Here is a 13,511-nt window from a genome sequence, read left to right as displayed (position 1 = left end):
GGGGGGGGGGGGGGTTTTTAAAAAAAATGTTCTGTTTGGAAAAGATAGTCTAAAATGATGGAGGAAGTTATTGAAAAAAATTTTTCTTATTTAAATAAACGGATATAACAAAAATTATATTTAAAATACCTAAGAATACTTTAAAAGACAAAAATATTTAGCAAGCAGTAAGTGATGCTGAAATTCTGCAGAATTTTTTAAAAACGAACATGGGTTTCTAAATTCAAAATCTGAAGGAAATAATCAAAGAATGAAAAACCTTTAAGAAGACAAAACAATAACAAAAAAAAGAAGATATTCAAAAAAAAATTATGATATTTCAAACAATCTAAATATATCTGAAACAAGAATCAGAAAAAAGTATTATAAGACCGATAATGTTTAACTAAAAAGGGAGGGAAAATTCATTCCATTTTTTGTGTAACCTAAAAACAAATGAAAACCATGAATAAAAATTAAATAGATTCAAGATAATTAATATAAAAAACCTTAAAAGTGTATGATGAAACTATTAATATATATGTCTATATCTGATATAGCATATACATTTATAAAAAATATATATAAATATAAATATAAAAATATATAATATATATAATATATAATTATATAATATGTAAACATATAATAGATATCATAAATTTGATATATATATACATATAATATTAAATATATATATATATATAGGATATATAAATATAATAATAATATAATATATATATATAAAAAATAATATATATATAATAATATATACATACAATATAATTATATATATATGCATGGGGAGCTTGCAAAATTAAAAATACATACATACATAATACATACATACGCACGCACCACAACGCACGCACGCGCCCCACATGCACACACACACATAACACACACTAATAATAAAAACAAACACAAAAACACACAAAAAATAATATATATATAATTATTAGATATATATATTATATATATATATAATATTATATATAGATATATTAATATAAGAATATTATATAATTTATATAGAATTACAATAAAAAAATATATTAATATGCATAAATAAAATAAATAAAATATAACATAAATAAAATATATACAGAAATATATTATTACATAAATTTTTCGGTATATATTTTGATATATATAATATGAAAAACATCTATTATATAACAGTTTTTTTTATATATAGAGATTTTAATATAAATTAAAAATATATATAGAATATATATTAGATATATTGTATATATATACATATATTTAAAATTGGATATATTAATATTATATTATATATGATATATAAAGATATTTATAGAAAGAGATTAATATAATAATATATATATATTGGAAATTTATGTCGAACAGATGGAGTAGAACAACGAAGGAATTACAAGAAAACACACGAATAGCCTATATAATATATATAGAGATGATATATATAATAAATATATAATATAGATAGATATATATATAGAGAATAGATATATTGATAATATATATATATATAATATAGATATATATATAGATATATATATATTAAAATAGAATAATAAAATTATAAAAATATAATAAAGAATAAGAAGATATATAGATATAAGCATTATATAAATAATAGATCTAGATAGAAATAGATAAATTAATATAATAGAAAATCATTTGAGAATATTTAAAGATATATATGCATAATATAGATTTAAAATAAAGTATGAATAGAAGAAGAGAATAGAGAATATAGCAGAAAGATAAATAATAATATTCAGATAAGAATGAAATGAATAAAAAATATAAGAGATATAATAAAGAAGATAAAGATATAGAGATAGATAAAGATAGAAGATAGAGAAATTATATAGATAGAAAGTAGATAATATATATTAATAGATATAAATAAAAGAAGATAATAGAATCAAAAATATATAGAATTTGATATTAATAAACAATAATAGTATATTATAAATTTAATCGTATTATATATCAAAAATAGAACATATATTATAATATAGAATATAATATAAGAGAGATAATTTGAATGATATATAATAGATAAAGATAGATAGATTCAATAATAATATACGAATCATATAGAAATATATATATAATAATTAGATATAGATATTGATATATATAATATAATAAGATATAGAATATATATATAGTATATCAGAAAGAGAGTAACAAAAGATATGATATATAATTATATAATAATATAACATAGTATAATAATAAGATATATAAAATAGATATATATAATATATATCTAGTAATATATTTAATATAGACATGTAAAGAGATAATATAATATATAAGAACAAGTATATAAATAACAATATATAAAATATAATAGTAATATAGAATATATATAATTTTAATATAAGATATATATAGAATATTAGACATAAGATAGATATATAGATAGATATAATAATATATATGATAGATATACAATAATATAAGATGAATAAAGATAAGGGTAATGATAATATATAATGAGAAATATATATTAATAAATGATATATATAAGTATATATATATATAGAGATTATATATATATCAGATATATTATGATAAATATATATATAATAATCAGTATAATAATATAATTTAAAGAAGAAATATATATAGTATTAGATATAATAGAAAAATATATAGATAAAATTATATAATATAAGTACATTTTATAGAATAAAATATATATAAAATAGATAATAAATAAATAAAACAAAGAACAATATAAGATAAATTAATATAGAATATATATATACACATATATATACATATAAAACATATATATATATAAGATACTATAATACATAATAGAAATATATAGATATATATAATATAATATAATATATAGATATTATGAAAAATAATATATATATATAATATAATATAGCTATATATATATATATATTTTATATATTATTTTATATATAATATATAAAAAGATTTTTTAATATAGAAGTACATAAAAGAGTATACATATATATTTTTAATAATATTATATTAATATTATATATATATATAATATATATAATAATCAAAATATATATATTTTAGATATATATATAAATAGAATATATATATTTAAAATATATAGATTATATATGAAGATTAAAATTTTTATATATATGAATATATAGATTTTTGATAATATATATTTTAAAATATATATATAATTTTTATATATATATAAATATATTATTTTAAAAAATATATATATATAGATATTAAATATATATGTATATATAAGGAAATATATAATATATATATATATAGATATATAATATTTTTATATTATTTTTTATATAATAGATTTTATAATATGATATTAAAATAATATATAATATATAGATAATTAAATTAAATAGAATATATAGATATTATAATATATAGATATATAAAAGAAAATAATATATATAAAAATATATAGTATATATATATATAGAAAAATATAATATTATAAATAATATATTAAAATATATATTTTAATATATATATTTTTATTAATATGAATATATAATTTTTTAAAAATTTATGATATATATATAAAAATATATTTAAAATTATATAAAATTAATTTTAAAATTTTATCTATATATTAAAATCTATGTATATATTATGTATATGTTATATATTTTATACATTTTATATATTATATATTATATATACTTATTAGATAATATATATAATAATAATATATGAATTAGGGTATATAAAAGAGATTTATATATTATATATATATAATATATTTTATATATATATATAATTATATTATTTATATATATGATATATATATATAAAATATATTTTATAATTAGTTTTTGAAATATTTTATTTTAATATATATATTATATGTATATAATATATTATATATATAGATTTTATATATATATAGTTTTATAGTATATGTATATCTTTTATATATAATATATAATATAATATAATATAAAAATCTAAAATGATAATAGAATAATTATATATATATATAGATTATAATATAAAATAATTATATATTATATAGATATAAATTAAATATATTAGTATATGATATATTTTAGTTTTAGATATTTTATATATTATTAATATCTAATATTTTATGATATTATATTATTGAGCAATATATATATATATTAATATATGATATTAAAAATATATTTTATATATATAAGATATATATATATATATATATATATATTATATATATATATGTATATCATAATATATTATATATATATATATATATATAATATATAATTATAATTATATATAGAATATAATATATTTTAAAATATTATATATATATATAATATTATATATATAAGATTTTTATGATAATTATATTTCTATATAATATATATATATATATTAAATATTATAAAAAATATAAACTATATATAAAATATATATTTTATATATGTTTTTATATTTTGTTTATATCTGTATATATATATATATTTATATATATATATTATTATATATAATTTTATATAATTATATATATTATAATATAAATAATAATATTTGAAATATACATATTATAATATATATAAAAATGTATATATATATAGAGATGATAAATTTAGGTTTTATTATTGTTAATATATGTATTAATGGTTTATAGTAGTTAATTATTTTTAGATAGTATGATCAAGAAATTGATGTATTTTATTTTATATTGAGTATAATAATTATATATGTAAGATTAACTATATAATATTTTTGAAATATAATAAATAGATATATTATATAATACATATATATATAATCTATATATATATATATATATAGTTATAGTTATTAAATATATAAGATGATGAATTAGGTATTATTATATTATATATTTGTAATAATGAATATGCAATGAATATGACAGTATAGATTATATATATAGACTAATTTATTAAAAGATATACATAATTATAATAATTTTTTTAAAATTTTTTTTTTATTTATTTTTTTTTTCTTTTCTCTTGTGTATATTATATTTTTATTATTATATATTTATATATTATTATATTTTTAATTATATTATATAAATTTTTTAATGTTTTGTTTATAATATATAATATTATATATATAAATTTTTTTTTTATTTAAGAACGGGGGTGTATTTTTAATTTTTATGTTAAATTAAAAAAAAATTTAAAGAATATTTTTTTATAATTATGTTATAAAATATTTTATTTTTGTTTTAAAATAATTAAATTTGAAAAAAATTTTTTGGGGGAAAAATTTTTTTTTTTTTATTTTTTTTAATTTTATATTATAATTTTGATTTAATATAAATTTTTTTTAATTTTAAAATTATTAAAATATTATTTTAAATAAATTTTTTAAATAAATTTTGTATATGGTTAAAAATTGTTTTTGTTTTTTTAAATTAAAAAATTTTTATCTTTTTTTCATTTTTGTTATCCCCTGGTTTTTCCCCCCGCTTTTGTGCTTAGATTTTCTTTTTTTTTTGTTTGCAAAATATTTTGGGTGTTTTAAAATATTAAAAATTTTTTTTTGAAAAAAATTTTTTTTGTTCTTGGGGCTTTTTAAAGGTTTTAAAAATTTTATAATTTATTTTAAAATAAAAGTTTAAATTTTTGAAAAATTTTAAAGAAAATAAATATTTTTTAAAAAAAATTTTTTAAGTTTTTATAGATTTTAAATTTAATTTTTACATTTTTTTAAAAAGCAAATTTTAAAAAAATTTAAAAAATAATTAAAAAAAATTTTTTTATTTTTTTTGTTTTTTAACTTTTTTTTTTTTTTTTTTTTTTTTTTTTTTTTTTTGGGGAAAAAAAAAAATTTTTCCCAAAAAAAAAACCAAAAAAAAGTTTTAAACTTTTTGAAAAACCCACCCAAGTTTTTTTTTAAAAAAAATTTTTTTTTCCCCAGGGTTTTTTTCAAAAAAAAAAAAAAAAAAAAATTTTTTTTTTTGGAAAAAATTTTTTTGGTAAAAAAAAAAAAATTTTTTTTTTTTTCCCCAAAAGGGATTATTTTATTTATATTTATATATATTTGTATAAATGTATATGCATATATACAGATATATACATATATATTCATATAGTGTTCATCACTACACTGTTTTAAGTGTTATATCCTAAGTTATCCTTGAATGCTATTTTAATTTTTATCATGGTTTTCATTTTGTTGTTAGGTTACACAAAAAAATGGAATGAATATTTCCTGCTTTTTAGTTAAACATTATCGTCTATAAGTAAACTTTTTTCTGATTCTTGTTCTGCAAAGATATATTTGAGAGTGTTTGTGAAATATCATAAATTTTTTTTTTGAATATCTTCTTTTTTTCTTGTTACTTGTTTTGTCTTCTTAAACAGGTTTTTCATATCTTTGATTATTTCCTTCAGATTTATGAAAGTAGTAACCATGTCTCGTTTTTGAAAATTCTGCAGAAATTATCAGCATCACTTACTGGCTTGCTAAATATTTTTGTCTGTACAAGTATTCCTGTCAGGTATGTGTAAATATAATTTTTAGGTCATATCCAGTTATTAATTTAAATAAAGACAAATTTTTCAAATAACATTCCTCCATCATTTTTAGACTATACTACTCCAACACAGAACAAATATTTCTGCAACACTACTCCCACATTTCTCCACCCTTGCCACTATATATCACCAACATGTCAGTGCTCACCCAACATTCCGAGAAGATTTACCAACTACTGGTGCCATTTGTCTGTGGCTGAGCCTGAAAATGGCACCACATATTGGGTTGTCACAAAGTAAAGTGACTTACAGAAAATTTGTATTTTTAAGAAAATAAGGTTATTGGTAGTTAAGGGAGAAAATTGCATTGGTGGAAATATCTGCTTGTTGCACCCTTTGGGTATAACTGTGAAATTTGAATCTTTTGTGAATGAGTTAAACTTATTTTATGAAGAGTTTCATCTGTTAGTAAAAATAAATAAATAGATAAATAAATAACTGGAAATAACACCCAAAAACTTTAGACTGATTTACTTCATTAAGTTGTAATGGTTAAGTTTCATACAGCCATCTTTTAGAAGGCAAATAATATGTACAAATGATAGAACCAATAAATCTAAGGAATTTATCTTCTGTGTACTTCCTTTGCAAATCAAAAAACACAAAGTTATCTGACACACAAGTAGAAATTTGGCCAGTTTCAGTCGACTTTTGTATTATACAGGGATTTGTAATACAAACCATAGTTTTTGCAGTTGTAATTTTAACCCTTTGGATCTGGGTGCTTCACTCCCCAGGCATTAGGCTTACTTGAGTGGCCACTCACATGGATGTGGGGCATAAACACATAAACACTCATGTGCGGTATCAAGACTCCTTGCCTCCCCATTGCAATGTTATTATCCCTTTCTCTGGAGAAGTGTTTTTTTGATCTTATGCTATTTTCTAATATCTATATTTGTCACCTGATATACTGTATGCAGATGGTAATTCACTGTATTCCTTTCACATATATCTCTAAGCAGTCCATAACTTCGGGCAATGATAATAACAATAAGTAACATGTTATTATTTGTTCTAATGTTTAAATCATTTTTGTAATAATTAATTTTGTATAAAACAACCTGTATTGCTGGTCACAGCAGACAGGAATAGGATCTTGAGCATGGAAATGGTCTCCTCCCTGGATCCGCAGCTCTTCCAGTCATGGCTTTTGGATGGTACATTCCACACTCATTTACTGATAGGAATAATGCCCCTTCCTAAATGCCCATTAAGTCTAATCACCATCCAAGAGCTTTGTGCACTCATAGTGAGTCATTCCATCACCCAGCCTTCATTTGAAATCCTCATGATAGCATGCTCGTATCAACCCAGCCTGCAGCTAAATTTTTCTGTGATGGTATGTAAATGTCATTCAGCCCTTAAGCCAATTTTTTTCTTGGTGTGATGATCATATCACCTGGATCATAGGGGTTAATACATACATCAAAATTATACCTGGGACATATATTCAGAATTTTAAGTTGTAACTTGAAAAGAGCATTGAGTAGTTTGCAAATTATTTGTATGAAATAATGAATACTAGCTAAAGTATCTGTACTTCATCAGTTTCCCAAAAACTGACCACAGTAACTGCTTGTGTTTTTATGTTGCTTTATAAAAGTGAATGTAAACACATGGAACATTCCCTTGCTTAGATATAGGATACCCTTAGGGTAGGAGTATGCAAGTGTTATTTTTGCCCTGTCCTTTGGCTGATTTACTACTTTGTTTCAGATTACAAAGAGTAGCATGTTATTCATGTTACAGGTATAACCTAGTTGATATTTACACATTTATGTGTAGCAAAATCCAAAATGAAAAATATAATTTATTTCTAGTGTCTGCATGTGTCTTGTCACCATCACAACATGAAGTGATTTTATTTGTGAATCATTAATATTAATTTTTTTCTCGTATACATTTGGATAGTGCAGTTTTGTAAAGATGTATACCTAATTAGAATAAAAGAAGCTACAGTATGTAATAAGAGAGTCCTACCATAAGTTATGTTTGCATGTGTCTTGTCACCATCACAACACAAAGTGATTTTATTTGTGAATCGTTAATCTTATTTTTTTCCATATACATTTGGATAGTGGAATTTTGTAAAGATGTACACCTAATTAGAATAAAAGAAGCTACAGTACATATTAAGAGAGTCCTACCATAAGTTATGTTAAGTAGGGCTCATCACTAATATGTATTCTGCTTTCTGTCTCCTAATTGCATGCAGCGTGGATGTCTTGGCTTTTGGAAAGTCAGGGAGGGGAAGCTGTACACAAAGCACCCCTCATAACCCTGGCCAAAACCCTTATTCCTTTGGCACTTCATCCTCACCACTGCCAACCATTAATGAGCACCTTCCTCATGGCACAGAGGAGGAGGAAAGTGAGGGCCATAATCATGACTCTTCCTCAGCTTCATCAAAATTGATTGAAAATGGAAAATGGCATCTATCTTTTGGGTCTGCTGAAGACCTGAGGAAGAGGATCAGATGCTTACCAAAAGTTACAAGATCTGTTTCATTTGGCTTTAACAAAGCTAAACCTAAAGTGGAGTTATCTGCAAAGAGACTTGGATTATCTTCTGTGCCTGATGCTCCGATATCTACAGATATGATGGAGTTGTTGTTGCCTGCAATCAGTGTAGAGGATTATGAGGGTCAGAAGATGCAGCAAAGATGAAGTCCATTTTCAGATAGTGAATGCACTATTAGCCTTACCTTGGAGAGCACCTATAGAATAATAGGTTTCTCTGATATTTTATTCTCTTTGCGTTTTCTCTAGTTTTATCTCCTGAATAACAGAATATTTTGGGGTGATTACCAACAGATGACACATTTGTGTGATTAGTTAATGGAATTTTAACCTCTAAGAGGGAATCATAATGAGCATATGTATTTTTAAATGTTGCTTTTGGCATGTGTAGATCAGCCTGATGAAGAAATGTTTATGATGGTTTTACAAATCTGCAAATCATTCAAATCTGACCTAAATCTATAATTGAAACACTAATGAATAATTGTTGTGTTTATTTCCAGTCTCTGGACAAGCTGACAGTTCATCACTTGCTGAAAATATAGTTGTGTTACTTTTAACAGTGGTTCTTAACATATTTTTCTCACCTTGAAATAATAAAGTTTTAAAAACTTGTGCAAGGATGATATAGGTTTGGATATAATGAATTACATATAAACCACATAAGTAGATATTCCTTAAAAGAAGATTTGGCTTTCCATTTTATAGTGCTCTTTTTTCTGATTACTTATTTGTTATTGGGATTTTACTGTAAAGAAAGTTGAAGCAGGAACTATGTCAAGTAAATAATTTTTTTTATTCTTAAGAACTATTGCTGTTGTCTTAAACATCAACAGTGGGTTAGTAATCAAATGATGTCAATGTATAATTCGAATCTAAGAACTTATGCATGGGTGTAAAGTTATAACAGTATATAATATTTAATGAGAAATGCCTAATTTTGTTTCTAAAATCAATAAACTTGCATTATGAAAAATTACATTTTTTAAATCACTGAGAATGACAGTGATAGTATCAAAACCATTTACAAATATTTTGCTGGCGATCTCTTTTAATGTTAATGACAATGGGGACTATTCTCCTTTTGTTAAAAGATAAGTTGAACAAGCATTATGTTTGTTAAAAGAATCACTGTAATTTCCCTTCAATTTTATTCTCTAACATATTTTTGTATTGCTATTCAAATGTAGGTTTAGAAAGTGCAAATATATTTATTTATTTATTGAAAAACTTCTGCTGTATCAACATCGAAGATAGTTAGTGGTGTATCAAAAATACAGTGAAAGGGAGGGGCTTAGTGGAGAACATCCCAAGTATATAGCATTATGCTAAAGTATTGTGATGAAAAGGACAAAAGTTAGTTGACAATTAGGGTAAGTGGACAGAAGAAGGGGATGAAGAAGAGAGGAAAAAGTAAAGGGAAGAAGAAAAGACTATGCAAAATTTGTTGAGCAATGCCTGAGGTCCAGCTGAGCAATGCCTGAGGTCCAGCTGAGCAATGCCTGAGGTCCAAGGCAGAGGTGATCCTCTACACTGGGGCTCAGTCTCCATCTCTGAAGCCCTCCCACGACAGCATCGAGCAAGGGATTGGGGGGAAGTGCAAATATAGGATAGGAAACTTTTATCTTATTTCATATTTTCTTGTCTCTAATGTTCTGATGATACTTCCATAATATATAGATATAACTATTGAACTTTAAGCAGAATGAACATCTTTGTCTAAAGATTATTGCCTTCTATGAGATTAGTCTCTTTTTCATATCATTTTATTCATTAAAAACAACCACAAATTATGCATCAGAAGTGTCTTATCAATAAATCAATGCATCATCCTATGGGATGATGCATTGCCTTACATTAATGCTTCTACCTGCAGTTTGCCTGAAGTTACTTCTGGGTATGCAATGATACAATTACTTATCCTAGAGGTGAAACCCTAAGTGTATCCTTATAACATAAGAAATTTAATATTGTGCTATAGAGTAATTCATATGAATCATGTATTAGATTTATGTGAACCAGGTGTGCCCAGGGATAAGATGGAGATATACACATTCATCATATATATTTATGCAAATGAGATCTTCAGTTACAGACTTACATTATAGTATATAAGCTAGTTGTTCCCAGTCTGGATGCCATGACACCTTTTGGTGCTATAGGCAGCAGCTATGGGTGCTGAAAAGATTCCAAAATGAAATAATGCTAAAAAAAAGTTACAAAGATCTAGTTAACTGTGTACACATAACCCCATTTCACAAAAGAATTTACATAGGTCTATTTATTTTTTGTTATGCTTGCCTTATTTAGTTACCAGTGTTCATCATAATCTATCTTATGCATATTTTAAAAGTTTTAGGTTACTTTCATTCTTTTGTTGAGTTTTAAATTTGTCTTTTAGGCATGTGCATTTTAAGAAGTAAAAATCCATGAAACAAGCAAAATTTACTATGCTGAAAGGTAAATTCATGTGAGGCAAGGAGGCAGTTAAAGAAATGAAATCTGCAGAAAAGACTATGTTTAGGGTGGCATTACTGATAAAAGTTTAAGAGCTACAGGTATAAGCCTTTTTTCAGTGAGTGTATAATTTCAGTGTGTCAACGTAGATTGATCAATATGCTACCCAAATTATCCCAATAAAATGGCTTCTCAAGTATGACAAGGGATGAAAGGACTAAATATTGGTTTTATCAGTGATAAATCTGTAGAGGGGAAGAATGTAGCTTTATCCACAGTTAAATGGTTGAAGGTAGAAATGAGTTTGCTGACATTAATTATTGTGTGAAATTCAATCATCTCTGCCACAGTACTGTAGGTATTTGGTTTGGAATTCCCTCATAGACTGTAAGCCATGAGTGCTTTAATATGCTATTTATATTACCAAAAATGTGCATAGTGTATCATGTAGGTTTATTAAGAAACAAGTACTGTTCATAAATATTTTTGTAGCAGTGGTATAGGTACTTTTTGCACATTTTTTTCTTACAGTAGTTAGCAGTAATTATATATGCAGTATGCATCTGAATCAAGAGTTGGAGATAAAAGGCTGATTTTCTGTCATGCCTCCATACCCTCTATATATCTGTATAGGGGAGATTATGGCATAGAAGTCAGCTCTTGACTTGGAAAGCTGAGCTGAAATGCAAACTTTAAGCAGTAATATAAGATAAACATTTTAGAAAAAATGAAGGTATATTCTGATAGTACATAATTCATGTACCGGGATATTACATAGAAGTTTTAAGATAAACCAGGAACTGCAAGTTATAATTAATAAATGTTATAATACTTTTATTCAGAGCCACGAAATGTATAAATCTCAATTATGTTTTTATTACTAAGAATAGAATTTTTCCTAAATTATGATATTGTCATCATTATTATTATCATTATCGTCATCATTATTGTTATCATTATCATCATTATTATAATTATTATTGTTGCTTTTGCTATTATTCATATTATTATTATTATTAAAAAAAAAAATTCTTCCTACAATAATCATCGTTCTTACTTTTATTATTATCATTATTGTTATAATAATTATTATAATCATCATTATTATTATTATTATTATTATCATTATTATTATTGTTACTGTTGTTGTTGTTATTATTATTATTATTATTATTATTATTATTATTTATGATAATTACTATTATTTTCATTATCATTATTTTTATAATTATTATTATTTTATCATAAATATCATTTCAGCTTATACCTTCATAGTTTAATTTAGAATTGTGATAATGAAATAAATATTGACATTTTTTCCCCACTGGATGCCACTGACTGAGGACCGCTGAGGTAACTTGAGTCTACTTCTATATCAGAAATCTTGATATCTGTTTAATGTTGTTTACTATTTTAGTGTATTATGTGGTATGTGTGTATCTGTGAGTGGATGTGTCTGCCTGTACATTATATGAAGAAGTGTTATTTTTTCTTAGTTTTATAAATAAGCTATTTATTTACACATTTATTTATATTTTTTCCAGTGAGTATATAAAGGATCCCAGAGAAGAGAGAAAAGCCTGGTTGAAGAAGGTAAAAGCCATGTGATTTGTGCAGCCGAGCTCCACCCTCAAATGCTCCCTTACTCTCTGCACAGAAGTAATACCTATTCCTATGTATGGATATTAATGGCCAGATCTATGCAGATTCAAAAATAAAATAAGAAAAAAATAAAATAAAATGTATGATTAAGGTCAACTCTTATCCTCCTCCTGACTTATTTGTTTAGTATGATCTTCAATCATGTTTCCTATTTTAGAGGTGAAGCAGTCTTTTTTACAGAAATGTATTCCAGTGTTTTTGTTTTGTAGTGGGTAACTTTAGTCTATTTATGTTTATACGTACTTTGTAAGTACAGTTTCTGATCTACTTACAGTGTCAGCATATTTATTTTTAAATAGTTCTCTATGAATATATGCTAGAATGCATATATATATTTTACCTACATAGTGTCATAATCTACATAATAAAATTATGAAAC

At 22.8% G+C, this 13,511-nt stretch overlaps 1 protein-coding gene across 8 annotated transcripts in view; it reads left to right on the top strand.

The window, feature by feature from the left end:
• Positions 1-13,222, top strand: part of LOC119595127 (putative protein kinase C delta type homolog) — a 33,830-nt gene extending 20,608 nt beyond the window's left edge. For all 8 annotated transcript variants that reach the window (XM_037944290.1, XM_037944289.1, XM_037944293.1 and 5 more), the window contains one exon: positions 13,015-13,222. In XM_037944290.1, the coding sequence (XP_037800218.1) occupies positions 13,015-13,078 (64 nt within the window). In that variant the 3' untranslated portion in view covers positions 13,079-13,222. The remainder of the gene's footprint in view (positions 1-13,014) is intronic.
• Positions 13,223-13,511: the final 289 nt, after the last annotated feature.

This window comes from Penaeus monodon, chromosome 35, assembly GCF_015228065.2.
Source record: "Penaeus monodon isolate SGIC_2016 chromosome 35, NSTDA_Pmon_1, whole genome shotgun sequence".
In the NCBI taxonomy this organism is placed as follows: Eukaryota; Metazoa; Arthropoda; class Malacostraca; order Decapoda; family Penaeidae; genus Penaeus; species Penaeus monodon.
Note: the sequence above shows the minus strand (reverse complement) of the source record. Positions and strands in the feature narration are given on the sequence as shown.